This window comes from Otolemur garnettii, unplaced genomic scaffold (assembly GCF_000181295.1).
Source record: "Otolemur garnettii isolate 467f Iridium unplaced genomic scaffold, OtoGar3 scaffold00038, whole genome shotgun sequence".
NCBI classification, from domain to species: domain Eukaryota; kingdom Metazoa; phylum Chordata; class Mammalia; order Primates; family Galagidae; genus Otolemur; species Otolemur garnettii.
The window spans coordinates 2,971,070-2,999,029 of NW_003852433.1; the positions used below are offsets into that span (position 1 = coordinate 2,971,070).

Genomic DNA, 27,960 nt, shown 5'->3' on the forward strand with positions numbered 1-27,960 from the left:
GAGCCAAATCTGAGGGCAATCATTTATTGTATTGGTCACTAAGCAGTTCTCAGAATCACTTTGTCCTCATTATCCCTCTCACTGTACACAGAAGATAGCTTCTGCAGAGACATCACAAAGGATCCCACAGTACAGTACAAATGCACACACAAAGGCAGGACTTCCTTCTAATCTAATTCAGGGTGGATGGCAGACTGCCTCTGATCACGGTGGGACTGGGCAATTTCAGACTGAAATTCTGAAAGGGAACTGAGTCAGTTGAGAAAAGTGATACTCAGGTTCAAGTTCATAAAATACACATTTCAAAATGCACATAATTCAGAAAGCTTAGAAAAGTTTAAATCATGTCATTGAACAACAACAACAAAAATCTACAAGTAGTTCTTTTATTTTTGAGATGGAAGATCTCACTATGTTGCCCGGGCTAGTCTTGAATTCCTGATCTCAAGCAATCCTCCTGCCTCTGCCTCCAGAGTAGCTGGTACTATTGGTACATCAATAATTCATATTTTTAAAACTACTCACAGAATAGGAACATGCATGAAAGAAGAGGGTTCTTGGGAGAAATCCAGGAGGGTACTGGCTATTTTAACCTACAACAAGCTAACCACATTAATTCTTAAATACAGATGTCCCTGCTGGGTTAAGGACAATGAGTCAGAAGTAAAATTCATTGAGACTCCCCTCTTCCCTCAGAAAGCATGTTCTGCGAATACAGGGACTTTGCTTTGTTCTTCTTATATCCCCAGCATGTGGGACCCTCTCTGGGTTCAGTAATGAAGAGTTACAAGCCCATGGTATCTGTCCTGCCCCAGCTTCTACTTGCTTTTTCCTCTTAGGAATCTGAGCCTCTCATCTGGGCTCCGGGAGTCTAGTTAGCCAGGGACTGGTCACATAACCCTGAAAGTCACTAAATTGCTCTGGGCTCCCTTCTTCATTTGCAAAGAGAGAAAAGGCTAGATGAAACCAGCAGTTTTAGTGAGAGATGTCCATCCATATCATCTGGACAGCTTATTCAAAAGACTCGGACCATGCCCACCTGTGAGATTCTACTGCCCAAGGGCAGGGCAATGCTATCTGTAGTCCCTTCCCCTAGGAAAGCTGGGAGAGAGAGAACATGGGGAACTGAACCAGTCCCTCATTGCAAGAGGCTACACTGCAGGTGTCCTCAAACTACAGCCTGCAGGCCACATGCAGCCCGCCTACGACATTTATCTGGCCCGCCAGGTGTTTTTGCCGCCGCTGCCTGTCCTGCTTAGTAGCCGACTCGTCCCGGGGCCTGTAGTCCGGCCCTCCAATGGTCTGAGGGACAATAAACTGGCCCCCTGTTTAAAAAGTTCGAGGACCCCTGGGCTACAGACCCAACTCAGAGCACCCAGAAAGCACCTTCCAGGTATCCTGCACCTATACCAGCTTAGAGCTCATGAAAAGAGGCATCTGGTCTGGCCCACGAAGGAAGGCATCAGTTATAGGCTCTCTAGTGGATGCATCCATGAAATAAACACTAAGGAGATGCTACAAATAAGATTTTTTAGATCTCCACAAGACTGAAAAAATTATAAGAAACAATAAAAGTGAACTTGAGTATTTCCCATAAAGATAGAATTATGTTACAATGTCTCAGGCAAACCAGCCGTTTCATGGAAACAGTATTTCAGGAAGTGCAAAAGAACACAGCCGAAAAGTTGTCATATACTGGGCCTGAATTTAATAGTTTTCACAAATTCAGCTGAGAATTGTTCCTGGTCTGTTGGAATTTTACCACAGTCAAGTTTTAGGAAATTGAAAGCCAACATTCCCATTTAACGCACTGAGGCAGAGCCCCGACTGGATAGAGCGGGAGTCAAATAAAGTCTAGGAAGTAGCTTCCAGCTCTCAGTAACCTCCATCCTGCAAGTCAGCACAATCCCCGGGTCTTGCAGAGGAGAGCAACAAACTAGCATCCCCTTCCCATTCCCCACTTTGCTTCCTGGTTCCCTCCCTCCAGGCTTCCCTACTGGGGCTCAGGAGTAACAGGGGACACAACTGCCCAACCCTGCTTTGCTCTTGTGAGGTTAGACACTCCAGATAGGATGTCGTTCCTGGGTCAGAAACCCCAGGCTGAGCCTTCCTCCCGAACTAGTTACAAAAATAAGAATAAAAAGATACATCTCTCAAAGTTATTTATTGTGAGAATTAAATCAGATTAAATAAACTATATATGCTGACTATAAATGAGAGTTTCGCTTAAAGTCAGCAACTATTTCCTTTTACTAGTGAGCAGAGAGCGCATTTGTTCTTTTTCCTTTCTAGGGTGAGAGGATCTAACGTGCCTGTGACAGAGAAAGGGCTTTCATACCAGTGTAAAGACGCGGAGGGCAAACACATTGCTGGGAGACTTGTGCTTTGGGAGGAAGAAAGAGTCCAAGGACCAGCTGTGCTCAGGAAACTGCATGGGACCTGATGGCCAGGTTCCAGTTTCCAGACCTGCATGGAACAAGACCCGACAGTGGCACCAGCCCATCAACTGTAGGTAATAAACACTGGGGAGGAAGCCTGGTTGAGTGCTTGCGTACTCACAGACTGATCCTTCTGGATCAGACCTCTGCTGCCATGTCAGAACTGATTTCTGTATAGTTTTGAGAGTTTAGATATTTTCTAGATGGATAATAAAACTTGGAGAAGATGATCATTTTCCTGTGATTCAGACCCTTAGAATTTTAGAGAAGAAAATCTCACTTGGTTCAACTTGTGGGAAAATGTGTTATTCACTCTAGACAGGGAGGGTATTAATTTCTGACTCTGTACTTGAGCTCAAGTAGATCAAGAGGACACAATAGATCTTTCACCTACCTTCCTGTAAGTACATGACTGCCTGGGAATAGTTCTGCAAGGCATGATGGGTCCTTCCGAGGCTACTATATGACACTGTCTTGGCCACCAAGTCGTTCATCTGTGCAGCAATGCTCAAGTGCTGTTCTTGATAGACCACAGCCCTCTCGAAGGTGCCCAGGGATTCATAAGTCAGGCCCAGGTTCCCATAGGCTCGGCCCTGGCATGTGGGGTTGTTGGTTTCCTCGGCTATCTGAAGATCAAGCTGGTGGTACTGTAGGGCGGTGTCATACTCCCCCATTTGCTGGTAAACGCCCCCCAGACCACAGGCCGCATCACTCTCCAGGGCTCGGTCCTTCATCTCTCTAGCAATGTTCAGCTGGCGTTCAAGACAGGAAATGGCTTGTTCGTAATTCCCTAATTGGCTATGCAGACTTCCCAGCTCTCCATAGGCCTGGGCTTTGTTGAAGGCCTCCCCGAGCTCATGGGCAACCACGAGCCTCTTTTCAAAGCACACAAGGGCTTGCTGCAAGCTCCCCATTGCCCTGTGGGGATGTAGACAGAAAAGCAATGATATTATTTTGTGCAGGTGCAGACATGCTAAAGCCCCTGAGAAAATGAAAAGCATTTGTCACTGTCACTTACTATAGAAGCTCTTAACTCCTCTTCTAGCTAAAATCTATCATGTGCCCTTAGAGTGAGATGCAGAGGAATTTCATAATCTGGAAAGCAATTCAAAAGTCATCCCTTAGTGACCTTCCCAAGAGCTTGAGATTCAATGGGATATACACCCCAGAGGAAACATAAAATATATTAATAGGCACAATGATAGCAAGTGAACTATTTGGTTCTTTGGGCCTCCCAATTTCCACTACCGCTTAGACTATGTTTTAGAAATCACTTTACAGTGGCTATAAATCCTTCACCCTGAGCTTTTCAGAGCACTCTGTGGGTGAAGATTTAGTTTGACCCTTGCCCTTCCTCCACTCCAGGAGCCTTAATCCCCTGCTTATCTGGTGGGGGCCATATATTCTGCAGACACAGACACCTTCTTGGGTTCCCCACATCCAGGAGAAAAGCATCAGCTTGGCCAACAGTGTATCTTTTTGTGCTGCTAAGAGATGACATGATAAGAACAGAAGGAACATGGATTTTGGCAGCAGACCAAACCAGTTGGGTGGGGCATGTGAATTCCTTTCTGTGAGCCTCAGTTTTAGTGATAATAAATCCCACATCCCACAGCAGATGATAACAGATGTATAGTAGTACAAAACAGGTGTAACTATAAGTAAGATATCTATGCACGGTGCCTAGAGTGATGCACGGTACCTACCTAATATGTGATTATTCATCCCCCCTACTATTAGGTGAATTTTCCTAAAAGCAACACAATGAGGTCCAAATAATTGGTGGGTACATATGTCATATTAATAAACACAGTTATATAATATGGGAGGCATTCAGGAAAGATCTGAGAAAGTGGTTCATTCACCTTTCCCGTCCCTAGCACCTCTTTTAACCTGCTCATTATAATGTTGTCAAACAGGCATAGGTTTGACCTATGAGAGCCCTAGGTTTGACCCTCAGATGTCCCTTTTAAACTGTGTATCTTAGGTCTTAATCCAACTTCTCTGGGCTTTAGTTTCTTTCTTCATAGCATAAGGGAAATAATATCACCTGCTTAGTTGAAAGAATTGTTGGAGTTAATAAATGGCCATGCAGACATGAAGTCACAACTGCAATTTGTGCAGAACTATCAATCACATTTGTCCTTGGTCATTTTTACCTGTGTCCATTTCCCAGACCCCGGTAAGCCTTGGCTTGGTCCTGCATGCGATTTAGACTCTGGGCAACAGATAAATACTGTTCATAGTACTTGATAGCTTCCTCATAGTCACCCAGGGCTTCGTAGCAATCCCCCAGGTTTCCATAGGCCCGGCCCCTGTCGAGCACAGACTCATTTCCACTCAGCTGCTGCAGCATGGCCAACTGCTGCTCAAAGTAGCCAATGGCTTCTTCCATCACATTCATGTTCATCTTTGTGATGCCCATGTTGCCGTAGACCTGGGCCTCTAGACTCGGATCCTTCAGCTTCTGCCCTAGATCCAGCTGCTCTTCGTAACACTTGAATGCCATTGTGTATTTCCCAAGGGCCATGTAGACAGCAGCCAGGTGCCCATGAGCTCTGCACTCCCCTGGCAAGTCGTTCAGCTCCTGATAGACCTCCAGTTCCTGTGTGTGATAACCCAAGGCCTTGTCATACTTTTGGATCATTCGGTATGCAGTGCCTAGGGCTGCATATGCACTGGCCTCCAGTCTTCTATCCTTTACCTGATGAGCTAAGCCCAGCTGCTGCTCGTAGAATTTTATTGCACCATTTATATCTTTTTTACAGATGAATATATCACCTAGGTTCCCTAGGGCTCGAAATTTAGCCTGGGAATTATTCAGGGACTGGGCTAGAGACAGTAGGTACTTTTGACACTCTTCAGCTTTACTGAAATTCAACAGAGCCTTGAATGCTAGGCCCAAGTTACAGTAGGCTTTTGCTTGGCTCAATTTGTCGTGAAGGTCTTTGGCCAGTGCCAGATCCTGCTCATAGTACTTCACCGCCTCCTGGTAATTCCCAAGGCAGTAATGGGCATAGCCAAGGTTGTGGCAGACCTTCCCTTCTCCTTCCATGTCCTGAAGATCAGGAGCAAGCCGGAGGTACTGTTCATAATAGGGGGCAGCCTGGACATACTCTCCCCGGGAACAGTGGAAGTTACCCAGGTTGCTGAGGGCTCGAGCCTCGCTCTGGATGTCTCGCAGCTCCCGGGCAATGTTCAAGTGGTTCTGATAATGTTGCAGGGCCCTGTCATGGGCCCCCAGAGCCTGGTAGGCCACAGCAAGGTTCCCATGTGTGGAGGCCTGTGAGGCACGGTCGTTCACTTCCATGGAGATCTGCAGCTCCTGTCGGTGGTACTTGACTGCCTGGTCATACATGCCCAGAGCGTTGTAGGCATTGCCCATATTCCCATAGGCACGGCCCTGGGCTGCATAATCACTCAGCTCCTGGGCGATGCACAGGTGGGTCTTGTGGAGTTTCAGTGCAGTGTCATAATCACCTTTCATCTGGTGTATGATTCCTGAGAATGGAAGAACAGGATAAAATTGGAATAACTAATTAGCAACTTTAAAAGAAATGTAATTTGCAACTCCATTTATAGTAAAGTGTAATCCAGATGAATTAAAGAATTTAAAATAACAGAAGGTAGAATTAAATATTTATCATCTCTCCAGAGGGAGGATAGCTTTCTAAGCTTTGAAGCAAAAGGAGAAAACACTGACAGATTTGATTACAAAACTAAGAAATTTTGTGCTACAAATACTTATCTAAAATTAAAAGGCAAACACAACACTGGAAAATATATGAAACATATGAAGAAATTCAACAGTTATTGCGTATAAAGGTTTCATTCAGTTTAATTAAAAAAAAATCAAGGCCCCAATTTACTAAAATAAGCAAAGAACAGTAAGTGCTTGCAGACAACTCAACAGACAAAGAAATACAAAGGGTAACCACAGGGGAACATGCTAATTTTCTTTAATAATCAATGAAATGCAAAGTAAAACAACCCCGAAGTACCATTTTATGTCTACAAAATTAGCAAAAAAAAATTCAAACACAACCCCTATACTAATGAGGTTGCCCTGAAATTGGTAAACATATCAACTGCTTGGAGAAATAAACAGGGGCAACCTTTCTGCAGTGTCATGGCAAGACCCACAAACACGCTCTTACTCTGACCCAGCAATTTTACTTAAAGGAAAGTATCCTAAGGAAATAATTTGACAAACACAAAAGCTTGCATAACAGTACGTATGATCATCTTTACCTCAGCATTATGGACTAGTGGAAAATCAGAAACATCTTAAATGCCAAACACTAGGGGACTATATAAGTACATTTTGGTGTATTAACTCAGTTGAAGATTATGCAGTCATTAAAAAGATATTTATAAAGTCTATGCAGAAAAATGGGAAAGATATAGTCAGGTTAAGGGGAAAAAGCAGGAAACAATGCTGCATGTGTCCTTTGACAACAACCAGGAAAATAAATATGTGCATACGGACAAGACCTGGAGGGGATAATGCAAAACTAAAAATAGTTGCCTTGTTAGGTGACATGATTTTAGTGATTTCTGTTCCAAATTTTTCTGTAATACTGCTAAACTGCTTTTACAATCACAATAATAGTGCTTCAGATAATTCTCACCAACTCTGCTGTAGCTGCTAAGCTTAGCAGTTGTTTTAATAAGCAGTTCAAAATGAGATATATAAATATCATAACTGTAAAGCTGTTCTAAATGAGGGTTAGTATAAGGATAACTTATGCAAAGGCTCTAAGGAGAGCCTGGTTCATCCCAGTCAGGGCTAGAGTAGGGGCTAGACCAGAAAAGGTGGAGAAAACCTAGCAAGCAAACAGTTTTCTCTGTGTCCTTGGTTTTGAAGACACTTTTCTACACATCAACATGTGACCTTTGCAGAGGTGACTAAAATGTGCAGAACAAAAAACTCAAAAACACCAAGGTGAGATCTGGTTAGAATGTCTGAACTGAAAATAGAGGCACTGAGAAAGCAAGCTGTCAAAACCCAGCCTCCGCAATTTGCTCACCTCTACACACCCTTCATTCATTCATTCACTCACCCAGCAAACAAATGAATGTTTGTTGTACATTAGAACTGGCGGTGGGTAGTAGAGATAGAGAGAGAAATGCAGACAGAAGCCTCTGCCTCCGGACAGCACACAAGGTCAGAAGGGAGACCGTCAAGAAACAAATACTGTCAGTACACACAATCAATGCTAAAGTCAGAGGAGGGTGAGGAGAGCTGCAGGGTGGGCCATTGTGCTGGTCCTGACTCCCTCCCCTGCCTGCTGTGGGGGATGTGCCCTGCCACAGGAGCCATGCCTAGCCCTGGGACCCAGCTATCTCTCTGATAATAAATGGACTTGAGGTGTCGGGTAAATTATTTAGCCTCTCTGAGCTTTATGTAGGTTCATCTACAAAATGAAGAAAATAATAATCATGATACCAAGGAAACAATGCTGCATTAGAGGGTGGTAGTGAAGTTCAAATGAAATTATTATTTCATACAAGCAAGTGCATTATAAACTGCAGAGTAAAATTTGGTTACTGAAATCATTATACGCTTCCAGGAAAGGGCGTTCTTAAGGGGCAGAGGTTAAATAAACTAATGATAATTCTTCTGTATATTTTTTAATGAGTAAAATATTTCATAATTTAAAAATAAGTAAATCCTAAAACTAAAACTAGATAAAAATACAATGGAATAAATATGGTGACATTACAAATGATAAGGTAGTTTATATATTGACATGGAAAGAAATTTGTAATATATTAAGGGGCTATATGGCCACAGAATATTTTATAAAAACTTTAATATCATATGTGTATACACATTATATCAAAAATCATAATATCTTATATCATAATATCATATCAGTAAACACATATAGCAAAAAGTTTATTTAAATGTTAACAATAATAATCTTTAGGTGGTAGAATTGCAGGATTTTTTCTTTTTTCTTGTCTGTAATTTAAGAATTTTTTCTATGAGAAACACATAATCTTTGATTTTTAAAAAGAGTATTTGTGGACTCTGTTCCAGTAAGACCAGTAATATTCCTGGGGATTGGGTTTGGTCACTCCCCTGGTTTGGAGATGTCATGGGCATCCAACTAGAAGAATCAAGAGCTTTTCAGAACCTGTTTCAAGGTTAGAACACCTAAGCTTTTCAATCATCTGGACCCTTTTTAATGATGAAAAATTATTAGTGACAGAAACATTTCAGTTCTAAAGACCTGAATTTAACATGTATTCCTAAACTACTTTTATCTAAAAAAAACTGTTACATTTTAAATTTCCATGTATCCTTAAAAGAAATGAATCATTTATTCTCTCCTCAGCTTTATCATTTCTAAAATGGGGATCAAAATATCTGCCCTTCCATGAGTCCATAGTAACAAACAGAGCCAGCTCTAGGGAGCGCAGCAGAAGCCCACCTCACCCTCAGAGAATATTCTCCCACGATGATGTCTTTGCAATGATCTTTTTCCTCCACAGCCTTTGGACCTTATTGCAATGATTTTGTAAGCCAATGTGATCGCTTGGGTACTAATGTGATAACAGAAGCAAGCAGCGAGAGACCTTCAGAGAAGGTGATCAGAGTTAAGGTTGGTTTTCACGTATGTCCAATCTCCACCAAAGGCAAGATCTCCTTGCTGACCCCCTGCCCTCCTACAGGGCGGTGTGCACCTCAGCCTACAGGAACCTGGCTCGCGCTGGGAGGGCACAGAATAAGAGAAAAGGCACAGGACCGAAGTCAGAAGTCCTGTTTTACAAGCCTCCCTCCCACTTCATTCAGCTGAGTGTCTTTGACATAGTCCTTTCATGTCTCTGAGCCTTTGTTTTCTTATTTTTTTAATTGAAAATATTTTGGCAATTTTTGCTTTTTCTTACTCATAAGGTCAGGTTATAATCAAAGAAACAGTATAAGAGACATAATCACATGTATCAATATGTTTTACAAACTATAACATGGCATGTAAAAACGGTAGGAGCAGTATTTAGAGTGTAAGAAAGGGAAGGAATTCTATTTCTCTTACTCTCAAGGCCTTAAGAGTCTGGGCTAGTTAATGGGAAGCAGTTGGAATGGTAATGGCTACCCAGGGTTCAATGATTTGTGAAAGAAACTGCCTGCTGGGTATGGCAAAATGATCTGATCTCCAGCCAGCTTCTCTATGCACTCTCCTGCTCTCTCCTCCCTTCCTCCTCATCTTACATTTCCAAGAGCCTATAAAGAACCAGAGGAAGATTCTCAAAACAAAGACTTCCACACACAGACAAGGGTAAGAGGAGATGGATGTGGCTGAGCTGGGAATGTTTCATGTTCCCTCTGTCTCTACTGTCCCGGCTGCTGCCAGCCTGGGGAATTCTGAACGGAACATTACACACTCTTGGCAGCCTTTCTCTTTGTTGAAGCAACATAAAAGCAGCCCTGAGAGCTGCCAGCAGAGTGACTGCACATGCTGAGGAGATAATCTGCAGATCCTCCTTCCCTTTCGAGACCACAGCTTGATTTTCTAGGGCCGTCATTCAGATGAAGACTTACAGAGGGCCTGTCAGCAGGGGCGTGCTAGGTGACAACGTGCTGCAGGGAGGGGAATTAAATGAAGATTAGTGGGGCAGAAGATCCTCACAAAGCTGAGTTCTCACAAGGGCGTGTGGAGAAAGCACACATGGTTATGGATTTATACATTGCCACAGCAGGCCTCCACCTATGGGTCAGGAATGGTCACTGCCATGGGAAGAATAATATCTATTTCAAAGGGCCGTTGTGAGGTCCAATGAGATCATGCTTAGCAGAAACTAGCATTTGTGCCTGAGACAAAGTAAGTGCTCAATACATTGTGCTTTTATTATTAACCATTACCAGCAAAGACCTAGGGAGGCATGAATAGAAAAAATACTAAAACTAGAACATTTAGCATCTTAGCAATGAATTCTGGCTGCCTTTTCCCTTGTGAATTCTCTGAAAGTAAGTCCTCGGTGCACTTCCACAAACAATGAAAGCGTCCTTCTCATTTACTGAAAATATTGTTATGATTAATAATAGTGCACAACCCAACTGGGGCTTAAGGGCTGATCATTCTTCCCCTCTGCTTTAAAACAGTTTGAGTTCTGCTCCATCCTAGCCAAATCCCCAGATATTCTCAGAGGAAACCTAGGATTTGGGAAATGGAAAAAGTCCTCTTACATCTCAAAGAAATGGCATGGGAAACATAATAGTATGTATCAATAGGCTTTGTAAACTATAACATGGTATCTAAACACAGAATGACCAGTATTTAGACAGTGTGTCCAAGGCCTCGTGAGAAGATCTAAGTGAATGGTCCAAAGCTGAGGTGAGGACTCATGGACCTGTGTGCCCTTAGCAGTTATCAATCCATCGCCTTTCAAAATAAAATGGAGACATGAAGTAACTGTTATTAGTCTCACTAGGTGTGAGCTGGGACAGTAGCTATTCTATAAAGTTCTCATCAGGTAGAAAAACATATGGAAGCATTTACAGATGAAATAACATGGTGTCTATGATTTGCTTTTAAAATACGCCAGTGTGGGGGTGTGTGTGTGTGTTTATAAAAATAGATGACAAGACCTGAATAATGTTGACAACTAGGTTATAAGTGGGAGGGAGTTCATAGTACTAATCTCTCTACCTGTGTGCATTTGTAAAAATTTCCATAATAGAAGTTAAATAATAAAGACATGTAGGGTTGTTTTCATTGCATATTCTTCTGTAGCCCTTTGGATCAGGAAGCTCTTCCTTGTAGCTAAGTCCTGACATGGACATTTAAGTCCTGCTTTCTGTTTCTGGGACCTGAGTTGAGAATCTGGCCGGTCACCGGCCTCTATAGCTATGCCAGCTTCCACATTCTTCTGCAGGCTGGGAGGAAGTGTGTAGACTGAAATCAGTGGGACAGTATTTTGTCCCATTGCTTTATTTGTACCTTTCATTTAAATAATCTTAAAGGACAGAGTGATGTTTTGTCACTCTAATAAAAGCACAAATAAAAGCACAGCTGAGAAAACCTGTATCACAGGAAGTATGCTGTTTCTTTCTCTCCATTCTCCTCCTCCTGTCTGGTAGAAGTGGCCTGAGGTTCTTCAGAGGACCCATTATTCTGATCCTCAACATCTTTAGGTTCCCTGAAGCTTCTCCCTCTGAAGTTTCACATTTGATTCTTCTACACCATAGGTATCTAAAACACCTCAGGTCTGGGGGTGCGAAGGAGGGGACAGACCTGATTAGTAAACGATGGCTGGAATGAAAGCAAGAGGGCAAAGTGCTTTGTTAAAGTGCAACCAATTGGACATCTTATCTAACACATTTGCAGGTAACTATGTACCTGGTGACAAATCCCCATTGTTTTTGCCAGTGGAGGACAGCAAAAGTATAGATATTTTTTAACACAGGTTAGTTCCAAAATAACCTATCATTTGACTTCAGTCATAAGCATCTTTCTGACAGGTAAGCTTTACTTGGCAACTTCTCTGTGCCTGGCTTTCTGCTCCATGATCTCATTCATGCCTCAGAACAATCTTGCAAGGTTGGTACTGTGGTCTCAGAGACCCAAAAGGGTCAAGAGCTTACTCAGGCCCAAATGACTCTAAGCAGTAGGATTGGTACCAGAACTAAGATTTTTTGTCTCAGGAGTCCAGGCTCTTTCACCCACTCTCCTTAGCTAGAATGCCTTCTAGTAAAAGGGAGACATGATTCTGTGCCTGTTTCTTCTCTATTAACATCTGTATACTGCTGCTGTGGCAAACCAAGCTAGTGGCAGTTGTATATGAACAGATTGATGGCCTGCCTAAATTTGTAACTAGAGAGCCAAGAAGCATATTTTAGAGAACAGAAAATCCTAAGGGACTCAGGAATGTAGTAAGAGGAAGCAGATGTAATCCGTGTGGGTGTCACCTCTGGAGAACTCTTAGGCCATCACACATCTATTCTGCCATTCTTTAACTTAATTACATCTACTTTTTCTACTAAACCCACAGGCTGCACCTGCTCCTCCAAAGGGTAAGTGAAGTTATGAGCCTGTTATCTTCTTTTGCTTCAACAGCAGTTTAGGATGTCTTCAGTGACACTGAGAGTTCAGTGTCATTCTGTCCCAGATCCCAATTGCCCTTCCCTTCTGTCTCAATTCTAAGGAGCCTGCTGTAACAAAGTTGAAAAATCCCTGTACACTGTTCCTCCCTCTCACAACCACACTCCACTGGGAATGACCTACCTTTTGGTAGGAAATAAAATGTGGTTATGTTATAGAGCCTGCATTTTATAGACTAAATGTATTATTTATTTATAATACATATATTTCTCCAAATGCGGAGAAATAGGTGCTAATGGCTCAGCCCCACTCCTCCAGACTCCTCTTGCCGGTGGATGGGAACAGAGCCCTAAGGCTTGGACTGAATGAGCAGTGAAAAGAAGGCAGCCTGGAGCCCTCAAGAGCCCAAGAATATTCCACTGCTTTCATACATAGCCCCACTTCCTACTTCCCTGGGATAAAGACCAAGACTGCAGGTGAATAGCTCAGAATTCCCTGGGCCTGTGCAGCTGTAAATCCTGAGGCAGTGGGAAAGATTAATTGTGCCATGAAGTAGAGGAAGTAATAATTAAACCTATTAAAAAGGAGGTGGCTGGAGAAGGGTGCTGTGGTGATGGATGATGAGGTAGGAAGTGCTAGGCACAGGCATCCCTAACGGCTCTGGCTGCGCCACTGTGAAAGACTTGGTGGGAAGCCCAGAGCAGAGTGAAAAATATGCTGGGCCTGCCTGGCCAAGACCCGCCATTAGTCACTGTTTGGAAAAGGCAAAGTGTGCCTGGTTTTCATTCTGGATCACAATAAGAGGTGGGAGGCAGCCTCATAAGTTAGCAATGCAGAGAATGTTACAAGGAGTCAGTTTCAATATGAAACAAACATTTCTTTTGTTTCAAGTCATGGGGTGAAATCACTGAAATGCTGAGAGAGCTGCTGAAACCCCAACCAGCTCCATCTCCCCGAACAACTTTAGAGGGTCCCTCTGGCCTGCACAGTGTAGACCACTTAAAGTGGCATTTGCAGAGTTTCTCTATTTGCTCCCACCCAGCCATCCCTGCCTAATGCCCCCCCATCTATCCTGCCACAAAACAGCCCCATAGGCCCCTCTGCTCCATCCCGCCCTACCTTTTCCACCTGTGAGTAACTTTCCTGTCCCATTCACTTGGCCTGGATTTCCTTTCTTCCCTGTCTGTGGTAGACTTTACTGATGTTTCCTACCATCTGGTTCTCTTCCGTGTACAGGTGTGGATTTCCTTGTTCCTGAGAAGCAAGGCACAGTCAAGTGATTGCTGTGCCCAGTGAAATGTGGGTAGAAGGGATGTGTTACTTCCAGACAGAAGTGTGTAAAAGCTGAAAGTGCAGTACACCATGTTCTCTCTCCCCTGCTTCACCACCCATAGAAGCTATGTGATGGGGCAGATACAGGAGGATAGAGCCAAGGAGACCTGGGTTAAGGAGCTGACCCTGAGGGTTGCAACTGTGGTAAGTGTTGTATGAATACAATACTTCATTGTTTTAGGCCTTAAGATCTGTAGGCTGTTACTGTACCAGAACCTGGCACTATCCAATATCCACCCTTCAAGCCTTTGTCACAGCTTAGAATTTCAAACTGTATCCTAACACTGACTGTGTGAGACACCTATCAATGGAAGTTTCCTGAGGAGTTGTTGTGCCTCTGGATGCTCTAAATTCTAGTGCTGGATCCAGTCAGACCACCAAAATCTGTAAACTTGAACCAAATTACTTTGGACCCACATAGAATAGGCTTCAGCGAACTGTTATCATCGTGCCCTCAGATTAGTTGATTTGTTTTTGATTATTCCTATTAGAAAAAGCACACTGATTAATCAGTGCTATGAAACTTTTATTGATACCATATATTTTATCGCCAGAATCCCTTATATAAAAACCTTCTTGAGAAATTTATTTTAGAATTCAGCTTCCCTTCCCCCCCCAAGTACTGCTGTGTTCCCATCTTTTAGGCAGTGAAGACAGTCATGCTCCACATAATGATCAATGACAGACCACATAGGTAATGGTGGTCCCATGTGATTATAATAACATATTTTTACTGCACCTCTTCTATGTTTAGATACACAAATACTTACCATTCTGTTACAACTGCCTATAGTATTCAATGCAGTAATGTGTGGTACAGGTTTTAGCCTAGCAGCAGGAGGCTATACCATATAGCAGGGATTTTCAACGGGTGTGCTATGGCACCCTGGTGTGCTATGAGAGGATCTTAGGTGTGGCACAAAAATCTTTAACGATCATTAATTAAATTATTTTCAAAAGAAGTTCAAAGCTCAGTAAGTATATATATATTTTTTACTCTTTTTTTTTAATCAACATAATTTAAGAGTGCTGAGGAAGTTTGACTATATGTTCAAGTGTGCCATGAGATATAAAAAAAGCTTGAGAAAACTCTACCATATAGCCTAGATGTGTAGTGGGATATACCATCTAGGTTTGTGAAAGTCCACTCTATGATGTTGTGCACAATGATGAAATCACCTCACGATGCATTTCTCTGAATATATTTCCATGATTAAATGATGCATGACTGTATTTCTCTCTTTGCTTCTGCTTCCAGGAAGCTCCGACTCAAATATGAAACTAGGTAACAACTATGCTAGCCCTAGTGCTGCATGTTTGGGCTCTTTTCCTGGATCCTGTTTTCTCTTTCCAGTGTATCATCATCTGATGTTACAAGCTAAATGAAATCCTTTATGGAATGAAATAAGTTATAAACAAGCATATAATCACAAACTCCTTTATAAATGCTTTACATGCTCAGTTGACTTTGCCTTAGTAATCTGCTGACTCCTTTAGCTTGCCATTCCTCAACCTTGCAGCTTAAGTGCTACAGTTTGTTTTGTGGATGCTGTTCTACCAGCTTTAATAATCCAGAAGTTCTAGTTACTTGGAGATAGTGCTTTATGATAGGAAAGCACCATGACCAGAATCAGAAGATACCTTACTCCTGGTTCTACCACTTCCTGTCATGTGCTCTTAAGGGGAGTTACTACCCCTGGCCTCAGGTTTTTATCTATCTCAGAAGGCTATTATGAAGATCAATAAAACAGTGACTGCCACAGTGAGATGCTCCATTTTCTAGAGTATAGGCATTATACCAAACAGCCTCAATTACCATAGTCTCCCTCTAGCATTCTTTTGCTAAATTATAATTCACTGTAAGTCTCAGATGCCATCATATTTCCTAAGTATCAAAGGGATGAGACCAGATCATCTCAACTAAGGAGAGTGTAAAATTAGGGACTCCAAGTATATCACAGCTAATCTCTGCATGTTATGTAAGATTAGAACTCATTTCTTTTCCTTTTTTTTTTTTTTTTGAGACAGAGCCTCAAGCTGTCCCCCTGGTTAGAGTGCCATGACATCACAGCTCACAGCAACCTCCAACTCCTGGGCTCACGTGAGTATCCTGCCTCAGCCTCCCAAGTAGCTGGGACCATAGGTGCCCGCCACAATGCCTGGCTATTTTTTGGTTGCAGCCGTCATTGTTGTTTGGCAAGCCCGGACTGGATTCGAACCCGCCACCTTAGGTGTATGTGGCTGGTGTCTTAGTCGCTTGAGCCACAGGTGCTGAGCCAGAACTTATTTCTTTAAGTGTTTTAGTGTATGCATGTAGAATAGGAGATGCCCCTATGGGGCACTTGGAAATAGGAAAGGGGGCATTTTTAGTTGTCAAAACATGTGGAGAATAGGCTGGGCATAGTGGTTCATGACTGTAATCTCATCACTTGGAGAGTCCAATATAGGAGAATCATTTGAAGCCAGGAGTTTGAGACCAGTCTTGGAAACACAGCAAGACCCAACCTCTACAAAAAAATTTTTTCTAATTAGCCAGGCATGGTGGCATGTGCTTGTAGTCCCAGCTACTTATAAGGCTGAGGTGGGAGAATCCCTTGAGCCCAGGAGTTCAATGCTGCAGTAAGCTATGATCCCACCACTGCACTCTACCTGGGGCTATAAAGAGAGACCCTGTCTCAAAAAAAAAAAAAAAAATCTGGAGGCCCACACTGGCAGGTTGTGGGTGGGGCCAGGATTATTAAACAGCCTGCACCATGTGAGAAATGCCGACACAGTGAAGAGCTATCATACTCCAAATACCAACAGCACCAAGTGAAGAAACAGTGCTTTGAGGTAATTTTATACTCTGGCACTACTAATTAATAATCTGAAAAAACAACTTCATTTCTGTACTGTCATCCAATTGAACTTGTTAAAATAAATCATCAAAGCTAATTAATTGGAAAGTCTTTGGGCTGGTATCCAATAATTTAAGCAAAAGACTAAGAAACAGGAAACCTGGCTTACTGACTGATCCTCTTCACCAGTTTCCTATCTGTGAAATATAATTCATTAAAAAGATAAAAGATGCCTATCTATAGGATTCCTCCAAATTTCATGATAATTATTAATAAGGGTAAGAGAACACCTTCCTAACAATAAAAAATAGTAGCAGCAATAATAATAATGTCAGTAATATACAAATTTTCCTTTTTGGATCTCATTTAATAACATGACACCAAGAACCAAGAATATGACTCCTAAACAGGCACCTTTAGCTCAGAGTTCTCTCTTAAGCATTAGTCTCATCAATCCAACTACCTACTAGATATGTCTACCTGGATATACCTCAGTAACTGAAACTCAATATTTTTAAAACTGTTATATTGTTGAGCTGAATTAAATCTAACATTTTATGGCACTTTTCGGTTTTCAAAGCCCTCGGACCTTCATTATCTTATTTGATTCTAGAGCAAACACAGGGTTGCTAAATGTGCTTTTGAAGACACTCACAGAAGCCACATGGTTACCAAGTTGCAGAGCTAGCACCTGAACTCAGGCCCACCACTTCCCATCCTAGAACTTTTTTTCCCTGGGTTACTTTGCCCCTACAAGAATCTGAGGCAGAAACTCCTACAGAACTTAGTTGTGCATGCTGGGGTGAGGATAAAGGCCCCACACTCTAAGGAGCATCCTTCCTTCTGAGCCTACAGAGGATGAGAGGATCGTATGGTCTTCCCAGACCAACAGGGAGCCCTGGAAATGGACAAGAAAAGGGAGGAGAAACAGAAGAGCTGTCCAAAAGAACAGCCCTTCTAAATGATTTTACCTTGCAAATTCATCATAAAGACAGATGGGTTTTCTAGCAAGGCTGGAGAGTAAATTAAGAAATCTGCTTTCCCAAGACAATCAGATCTGAAAAGCTGCCTTTTAAAAATTCACACTGTATTGAAAATTGAAACTCCATGATTGTGTGAAGTGTTCAAACTAGATATAAGTGTAATGCTATCAAAACAAATGATTCATCTATTCTGCTCATTTTTCTGTTAGTACATGGGTTTTTTTTTTTTTTTGGAGACAGAGTCTCACGTTGTCACCCTTGGGAGAGTGCTGTGGCATCATAGCTTACAGTAACCTCAAACTCTTGGGCTTAAGTGATCCTCTTGTCTTAGCCTCCCGAGTAGCTGGGACTACAGGCACCTAACACAATGCCCACCTATTTTTAGAGATGGAGTCTTAGCTCTGGCTCAGGCTGGCTCAAATCTGGGAGCTCAGGCAATCCATCCACCTCTGTCACCCATAGTGCTAGGATTACAGGCATGAGCCACCACACCCTGGCCCTGCACAGGCTTTTAGTTAAGACAATTTCAAAAACATGGAAAAGGGCAAATGGGACTGCATTTACTGTTTTCAGTGGTTCTCCCTTTCCGTTTAGTTGAGAGATATTTACTTAAGAAATTGAAATTCCTGAGGCTGGCTCACTCATGCTTATCATGGAGATGCTATTAAACATGGTTTCCTAGAAAGCTCTTGTGATCCACTTTAATTCTGAAACCACATTTACCTCTTCTATTCAAGTTATAGACTCACAGGACCAGGGCACACTGTAGAAATCACTTGAACTTGGGTTTCCCAAAATATTTGTTGGCTCATGACAAACCTCAACCCTCCTATAACACTTCAGAGAGGGTGGGTTACTTTGCCTGTCTGTCTGTCCTGCCAGAACTATCCACCTACACTCCTATCTCCAGCCACTCCATATATACTTTTTCCATGTATATATGAATAAAGAAGCCACCAAGCCTTTCTTCCTTTGATCATACACAGTAGCCAGCAGGGAAACCTAAGGCAGACTACCACTAGTCTCCAGACCCAGAGCAGGCAAATTGAACATCACAAAGTTCCAAAACTGCAGATGCTGGCATGGATGTGGAGAGAAGGGAGCACTTCTACAGTGCTGGTAGGATTGCAAACTAATACAACCTTTATGACAAGAAGTAAGCAGAGAGAATTCTCAAAGAACTATAAGTTGACCTTCTATTTGATCCCACAATCCCATTACTAGGTATCTACCCAGAAGAACAAAAATCATATTACCACAAAGACATTTGCACTAGAATGTTTAATTACAGCTCAATTCATGACGGCCAAGTCATGGAAGCAACCCAAATGTCCATCAATCTATGTATGAATTAACAATTTGTGGTATATGTACAGCATGGAATACTATTCAGCTATAAAACAATGGAGACTTTACATCTTTTTTCGTTTACCTAGATGGAATTGAAACACATTCTTCTTAGTAAAGTATCTCAAGAATAGGAAAAAAAAAATCCAATGTACTCCATACTAATATGAGACCAATATGCAAACACATAACATACAAACGACAAAACACAAATACAGTCTAGCAAGGAAGCGGGGTGAGGAGGGAGAGGGGAGGGGGACAGGAAGGGCGACTGGTGGGAAGAAGGGCATTCAGTGGGATCTCACCTTATGTGCACAATGTGAGGGTTCAGCACGACCCCCTGAGTGAGGGGGCTCTCCTACAACTTGAATTTTACCTTACAAGTGAGAATAATGTAACCTAAAAATGTGTTCCCTCATGTTAATTTGAAATTGAAAAAAAGAAATGCAGAAAAAAGTTTCCAGTTAGAAAAATAAATATTAAAAAGTGCTAGTGACAGATAGCACAGGTTGTTTCACACAATACGAATTTCTAGCTTCTTCCTCCTCTCCTGCCTGCCCCTGCTTTTGGAGCTATAAACCTAAATATTCACTTTCCCACCTTCCCTTGCAGCCAGGGTTGGTCAAGTGACACTATTGTGATCAGTAAGACAAAGGCCGAAGTTTTCTAGGATTTTAGGGAAAACTGTTTTTTTGATAAACGAATACAGCTCTCTCTCTTCAACTAATTTAAACAGCTCATGAGGTGCACAGCCTTAGCAGCCAGCTGTGATCATGAGGCACAGGGACTAGAACCTGAGAAAGGCCAAGAGAACGACAAAGAAATAAGCCTCAGTATCATCAAGCCTCTGAACCAATGTCAGGTACCTCACAATTACTGTTTTGTGAGAAGAACCCCCTATTTATTTCAGCCATTGAAAAACAAATTTTCTGTTTAATGTGGCCAAAAGATTCCTGTTGCCATATTTAATGTAGAAAATATAAAGAAAAAATTTAGAAAGCTCTGAGCATCTTACCTAGTGACTGAGAAAATGATTGTTGTCATTTTAGGACAGTTCCTAACAATCTGTTTTTGTTGTTGATGGTGGTGGTTTCATTTTGTTCTGTTTTGTTTTTATGTGGATTGTTTTGTTTACATTATTGAGATCATGTTATATGTACTGATTAAAACAAGCCTTAAAGAAAGGCCATATGCCATTGGTCTTTGCTTAGGCTTAGGTCATTCCATACCTATGTTTAGTATGTAGATAATCATTTATCACATTTTTAGGTAGTAAAGATGGTAATTTTATTGCTCTCTACAACTCCGCCTTAGAATAAAAAGTTCGTTTTATCTTAGAAACTGTTCTGATAGTGTTCTTACCACGTAAAATGACTAAGCTTTTTTAGGAAGTGCTGGGGCAGAACCACTCTTGATTATATCACTCCAGACAAGGGGTTCCATATGAAATGAGGTGGGAGTAATACGGAGGAAAAAACCCATTTTATCATATTGGCCAGAGGGCTAAAGAAGCAGAGCCTGTGGGTATAGCAGGCTCAAACTTCTCCTGGCAGCCAAAGCCACCTTACAACATATCGGCCAACTGAAATATGGGAGCAAGATGAGCAAGAGGACACCCAGGCTCTCTACCAATTCTTTCTATCCTTTCTATCTTTTTATATATTTCTTCTATATTTCAGTAGAGCTTCCACTCACTGATTCAGCTTTCCACTGTACCAGTTCTGCTCAGTTCTACCTTCATTGCAGATTTTACATTTTTATGTAAATCTTAGAATTCTTCCTTCTATCACCCATCATTTTTTTCATCGGATCTTTCTCCCCCAACAACCTGCTTTCTTCTAATGATTTTCTACTTCTATTTTGTTCTGACAGTAAATAATTTTCAAAAGTCTGTTCATCTTCTAAGAATCACTGTTGCTTCTCTCTCATTCTGTAGCAATTTTGCATTTATCTCTGCTTTCTCTCCCTGTTTGACCTTCAAATAAAGCAAGCCATATCGAGACATGATATTTACCCATGATTAAAGTACATGGCTTGTGCTCTCTTGGGGTTTGGCGCCATCCTGCAAGCATCCTCTAAGTGCTTGTGTGTTAGCCAAATCCTTCTATAAGATCTACAACTAGATGACAGAATAATAATAGACACAGTCCCTACCTCAATTCCAAGTATATAATAATAACCATTTTATCAGCTAAAAGTTTTGGTAACTTACTTTGTACCAGGTACTATTCTAGGCATTTTGTAAGTGTTAATTTAATTCTCACAAGAGGGTGTATGTTAAATGCTGTAATTATCCTCATATTCCAGATGAGTCACAGAGATGTTAAGAAACTTGCCCGAGGCCACACATCCAGAAAGCCATCCACACATCCGGATTTGAACCCAGAAAGTCTGATTCTAGAGTTCAGGCTCTTAACTAGTGCACTCAATAGCACTTAATGTCATCTGGATAATAAGCCAAGGCTTCTGTGAACAAGATAGAGGCAGGGAAAGAAACATTTGGGGAGACACTATCTATGCCCAACGACTTCCAAATAAACTCTAGATTGCTTACTTGAGATCTAGTCATGTGTCTCCAATTGTCTCAGGTTGTCACTTTATGCACTTGGAGTAGGGGTAGAAGAGAGAGGTAATTTTTTCAGGACAAGGTTCCATAGGTTCCCTAATATTAGAAAGATGGGTCTAAACTAGGTTCACTCTGCCTAGCCAACCTCATCTTCCATGTCTCACCAGCAGGAATCCTCTACTCCAGCTAGCTCTCTTCTGTGTTCTTCAGGGACTAAACGCGAATACACTGCATCCCCGGAGAAATAACAATAGGCGATGACAATGACTAAGATCTTTCCTCCAAAGAGCTCACAAAGTTCTCAACTCTACCCCTTCATCATTACATTATTACTTGGAGGGATACAAAGTTACTAAGCATTAGTTTTCCAGATGTAGAAATTGAAGTTTAAAGAAGGGGAGAAAACTACCCAGAGTTATATGGCTGGTTACTATTAGTATGAGCCTGTTTTTCATTGCACGTCCTTAGATAGGTTCTGCAAGTACTCTAGTGTGAAAAAAATACCTTGATTCATTAATCTCTGTTGTCTTGGACTTAACTTGCTAAAATGCCTTCTCATTCTTTTAAAAAACATTTGCTGTAGTACCATAGTAGGCATCAGAGATAAAAGGTGATCAACATGAGGTTCCTGCTAACAACTTGGTGAGGGAGGCACAACCACAACTCAGGGTAACAGGTGCAGGTAGATATGAAAGCCTGAAAATAATAAACCATCCTGGCTGCTAGGTGCTCAGTCTAATGACCACAAATGCTGTCAAAGGCTCTTCTAAGTAGGGCAGGGCAGGGGTGGGGGGGGAAGAAAAATGTTTTTACACCGTGAACTTTGGTAACAAAACAGTACCAATCAATACAGTGTAGGCTTGCAGCACGAGGACTCATATTTCTTTCATGATATGCTTCTTATATACAATAGTTCATAAGGATCTGTTTGAAAAAAAGAATTATCACTAATCATTAATAAAACAAGCCAATCGGTTTGACAATGATTTTAAAAAACCATTAATGAAATTTATTCAGCATGAAAATATGTTCCTAAGTAATTCAGTGATGCTTCCTTCATCCATTAAATGAAAAAAAAAATGTTGCAGAGCTCATTATAAAAAACTGGATAAGAGACAAAAGGATGAGTTTTTCTCTTATGAAGCATCTGCATAAATTAGGTGAAAAAAAATACTACACTTGGGGCTTAGAAACTGCACAGACCCATCTACAATCCTTAGAGGATCTGGAAAAATGGAAATTAGAAAGCTGCAAAGTCACTGTATTCTCTGCTACTGAGACACTGTACCCCTGCAGTGAAAAACAACATATGAAACAAGAGGGAATGCTCTGGTCCTAGAGGGGATTGGAAAGGAGCAAAGAAAAAGAATGAATTTGGCTCTCTACTTGAAGTAGATGGGAAATGATTTACTGCAGCATTCTGAGTCCCCTAATTCCTGAGATAATGAACATCCTACCCTGATCATAGCCCCTCAACTACTCGGTGCCAAGGGTAGCTAGACAACAAAAGACCAGTGAGTTCCCCAAAAGAAAAAGTGGCCCTTTCTTAATATAATGCAACTATCTAATCACATGATGTTTTAACCTAATTATTGGTCTTGACCCTGGATTAACTTATTATTCAGACTGAACAAAATCACAATCGTAACTATGGTTGGGCTTGACCACGGAGAACTATGTTTCCAGTGTTTTGTAATGCAGTGTTGGGGAGCAGTTCCACGATCTCATGGTATCTGAGGTTAATCCAGGCTCTGCTTTCCTCTTCCAGTCCTACTTTCTATAATGTTTCACTTAGATACACAGTGGCTTTGGTCTAAGTAGGTGCAAAGATGTATTTCCAAAGAAATAAGGTCAGTTTTCAAGATCTATAGACTAATGAGGAACTCTCCAGTCTCTGCAATGTTAATTCAGATGGAAAAGTAAAGGTCCTATGCCTTGATCTTCCAGTGGAAAAGGCACTCACTATATAAAGTCAGCAAAGTAACAGAAGTGATCATCTAGTTCTGTGTTTTCTGAACCCTGCTTCACAGAGAAGCCATGTCCCAAGAGATGTTAATAACTGTAGACATCTTGAGACGCATGTGTCTTCAAGGGTCAAGTGGGTATCAAACACTGGGTTAAACAAAGTTGACAGAGGACATCTCAGAGACTTTCATATAGTAATACATGGGATGAATTTCCTGGGGGGTGATCTAGTATCCCAAATTATTTGATCACAGAGATAAGAGAGCCTTATCCACATCTCCCAGAAGAGGGGTTCTAGAGAACACAATTTGTGATCTAGTCAATTTTTCTTTTTATTTTAAAGAGATGATACCTCACTGTGTTCCCCAGGCTGGCTTTGAAACCCTGAGCTCAAGCAATCTTCTTGCCTTTACCTTCTGAGTAGTTGAGACTAGTGCATGTCACTGCCCAGTTGCATTTTTTCTTTTTTTAGAATATCCTAATAGATTAAAGTTAAACATTTATTGTTTAGATTGATTCTTAAAAGGTTTGATATAACTATAATCATTACAAAGTCAGGTTCTATTACAAATATGTATGTATAGGCAGGAGGAATCAGTGGGTCATTGGGCCTTAGAGATATAGGTAGCTTTTCTCTACATTGGGATAGGAAAAGACTTTTTATCAGGAGTTAGAATATCCCTAATTTTGCTGAAATTTTGATATGTGAGAATAACTAGGGTCTCTAAAAAAATGTAATGCAGGATTTCATTGAGTTCAGGGACATAGCCTATAGGTGCAGCAAAAGCTTCTCATATGGAGCTTTTAAGTTCCCTTTAAAGGAGAAAATAGTAGCAAAAAACCCAGCTAACCTCCCTTAATCTCTGTTCCCTCAAAAACAATGAAGATGTGGTTTCCTGAATGTTTCTCTATGGTACTGGAGAATATGGCAGCCAGGGGCCACATGTGGCAGCTGAGCACGTGCAATGTGGCTCGTCCACATTAAGATATGCTGTACTGTAAAACAGACACAAGATTTAAAATACTTAGAATGAGAAAAAGAGTTTAAAATACCATTAATTTTCATATTGATTACATGTTGAAATAATATTTTTGATATATTGGGTTAACAAAATCTATTATTAAAATTAATTTCACCTTTTTTTGCCTTTTGAAATGCAGCCATTAGAAAATTTAAATAATTAATACATACATGCCTCGCACTTCCTTTCTATTCTACAGTGCTGCACTTGTCCATTTATCTACCCTTCAAGTCTGTGAGCTCCTTGAAGACAATGACCTTACTTTCTTTATTTCTGGGTCCCTGATGCTTAACTCAGTTTCTGGCTCACATTAAAGTCACTGTAATTGTTGAACTATCTTGAATTCCCAGGGATTGACTTTCTAGGGCTAGATCCTCTTTCCTGTTAGAAAATATGGCAAAGAGAAAAGAACATGGACTGTTTAGAATTATTTTGAGTTGAAATGCAGCTCCAGAAAATTGCTTAATTTCTCTGAACCTGTTTGCTTACCTGAGAAATTGGGTATGGTAAGGATTAAATGAAATACTTGCATAAAGCACAAGCTAACTCCTGTTACCAAATTATAAAGTATGCTAGAATTTTGGTATTTATGTTCAGCCATTTCTATACCTAACACTGAAACTCACCTGCAGACCTAAACACAAAGTTTTAAGTAAAGTGGAGCTTGACAATGAATACCAGGCTGTGGGAGGCGTAAGACAACTAAGGAAACCACACTGTTGTGAGAACTGCACTTGTTATAAAGATTATAAGCCTAACTGCCTTTAGACATTTAGCCAGATCTTGATCACCACAACCAGTTTCTCTCTCCCTGAACCTAATGTGATTGTTTCATGTAACAACGCATCAGATGCTTTAGGTACTTATTTCCACTACTTTGGAATTTCCAAATGAAGCAATCTCTAAGTGAAACTGAGGCAGGTGAATGTTTCCTGATGGGAGGTACCATTAACAGGGCCAAACATTTAGCCAATCTGTAAACCAGAGGTTCTCAACACTGGAGCACACAGTAGAATCACCAAGGGAGATTTTTAAAATCCCAATGCCAAGACCAAAAGCCAGACCAATTAAATCAGAATCTCTGAGGGTGGGTATCAGTGCTTTGTAATGCTCCCCGAGTAACTCCAAAATATAGCCAAGGCTGAAATCTGCCTCTGTAATATCTCTCTCTCTCGCTCCCTTTTTTGAGACAGAGTCTCACTATGTTGCCCTCAGAGGGCTGTGGCGCCACAGCTCACAGCAACCTTAAACTCTTGGGCTTAAGTTATTCTCTTGCCTCAGCCTGGGACTACAGGCTATTTTTTTTTGGTTGCAGTTGTCACTGTTGTTTAGCAGGCTTGGGCAGGGATAGAACCGGCCTGCCAGGCTCTGTGTGCCCTACTATGGGCGCTGAGCCCATAATCCCTTTCCCATTCTAACATGTTCTCAAACACTTGGAAAGAGCAGGGCTCAGAGATCAGGGAACACATTTCTTGGCTGTGTGATCTTAGGCAAGTTACTTACCCTCTTGAGCTTCATTCCTCTCAACTGTAAAATGGGAGCTAATAGTATTTCCCTTGCGAGGTATGGTGAGGGTCAGGGGAATACCTATGCAGAGTACCTGGAACACAGTGTGGACTTAACGAACAGCGCTTGCTATCATTATCATTCCCTTCACCTCAAATGATTCCTGCACGTGCTGAGGTTGATATCACTTTCGCCTGTGCTCACATTACACTAGCAAGGGAGATGATGCACGTAAAAGTACTTTGCTGACTGAAGCTTCTCTAAACTTAATGTGAATAAGAATCACAGGGGACCTTGTTAACATACAGTGGCTGATTTCCTAGGTCTAAGGTGGGGCCAAGGGAGATTCTAAATTTCTAACAAGCTCCCAGGAGATAAGATGCTACTGAACCATGGGCCATGCTCTTGACTACTTTACCACTCAGACTAGAAGTAAGGCACTACTGGTATTTTCCTTATCGTGCTTTTGGGAAATATCATCATAGCACTTATTCTGTTATATCTCCAAACTGTTTTTGAGAAACTTTATAGCAAGCTTAATACCTATGAGGAACCAGTCTAAATAAGAGATCCTACACATAAAACTCAAAGTTTAAGCTAATTGTTTTTTTATCTTATAATCTTTCCTTTTTTTTTTTGCCATTAACATTTGATTCAACTTAATGAACACATACCTGAATGTGTAGAAAACACACTTGCTGTGCCTCCCTTCATCCTACAAGAATTAAAAATATTTCTCCCTTGTTTGTTTGCTTTTTTGAGACAGGGTTCCACTGCACTCCTAATCATAGCTCAGTGTAACCTTGACTCCCAGGCTTCAGTGACCGTCCCATCTCAGCCTCCCTAGTAGCTGGAACTATAGGTACATGCTACCACATATGGCTAGTTGTTTTATTTTTTGTTGAGATGGAGTCTCACTCTGTTACCCAAGCTGGTCTCAAACTCCCGGCCCCAAATAACCCTCCCACCTCCCAAAGTGCTAAGAGTATAGGTATGCACCATTGTGCCTGACCATTTCTCCCTTTGTTTGTTCAAGAGGAAAAACAAAAGGTTTATTACAACATGTAAGGAGCTTAGGGCTTCCAATACTTTTAGAAAAGAATAATAAACTGCCTCTTTGAAGGTGTTCCTCAACAATGTCAATAATTTTGTTTTAGATAATAATCTTAATTTTATGTTACTCTATCAGAAAGATAGTGAAGTTTGATTTTATAAATATGCATCCTCAAAATACTGGGCATGAAAAACTTGTGGGTGAATATAGATGCAGAAAGATAGTTGGCTATTTAAGGTTTCCTGTGAAAGATAATTTTGAAAACAAGCCTTGAAAGCTTATTTTGTCTTTTGGAAAATCTGAATTTTCATTTTGTTACATGAGTATATTAAATCACCTCACTTGTTGATCACTGCCACAGAAGTTCCTTTAACCCTACAGATTCTGTTTTGGGACACAACTTTATCTATTACCAGAGAAGATCAAACAGGATAAGAAAGAGTTTAGATTTCTTTTTCCCAAATCACAATATACAGAGTGGACATAAAGTTCGTGTGCAATTTACTACATTAAACTATTTTAAAATGTACATGAACTTTATGTCAACCCTGTGTAATTCTAAAACATATAAAGAGGGGAATTCTGGGAAGATGGTTGACTAGTAGCAACCCACGGCAGAGGAAGAAAAACTGGATGGAATTGGACTCTATGAAGTCAAAGGTGGGGAGCTCAGCCAAGAAAGAAATTCGGCAAGCTGTAACTCCAAGGAAGAGCATTCAAGAAAACAAATTACAGGTACAAAGCTGATCAACTAGAGGACGGGAGACCCCTCCCCAAGCAGGAGGCCTGCCGCAGGTTATCTGCGAACAAATGAGCAGGGAACAAAAGACCTCTCATTTTACATTGCTAGAGAGATCCACC

General features: G+C 41.2%; 1 protein-coding gene across 1 annotated transcript in view; it reads right to left on the reverse strand.

The window, feature by feature from the left end:
• TTC28 (tetratricopeptide repeat domain 28) overlaps nucleotides 1-27,960 on the reverse strand; it is a 472,107-nt gene that overhangs the window by 97,311 nt on the left and 346,836 nt on the right. The window contains exons 6-7 of the mRNA XM_023513262.1: nucleotides 4,598-5,939; nucleotides 2,833-3,356 (exon numbers count right to left, since the gene is read on the reverse strand). Coding sequence (XP_023369030.1) covers nucleotides 2,833-3,356; nucleotides 4,598-5,939 — 1,866 coding nt within the window. The remainder of the gene's footprint in view (nucleotides 1-2,832; nucleotides 3,357-4,597; nucleotides 5,940-27,960) is intronic.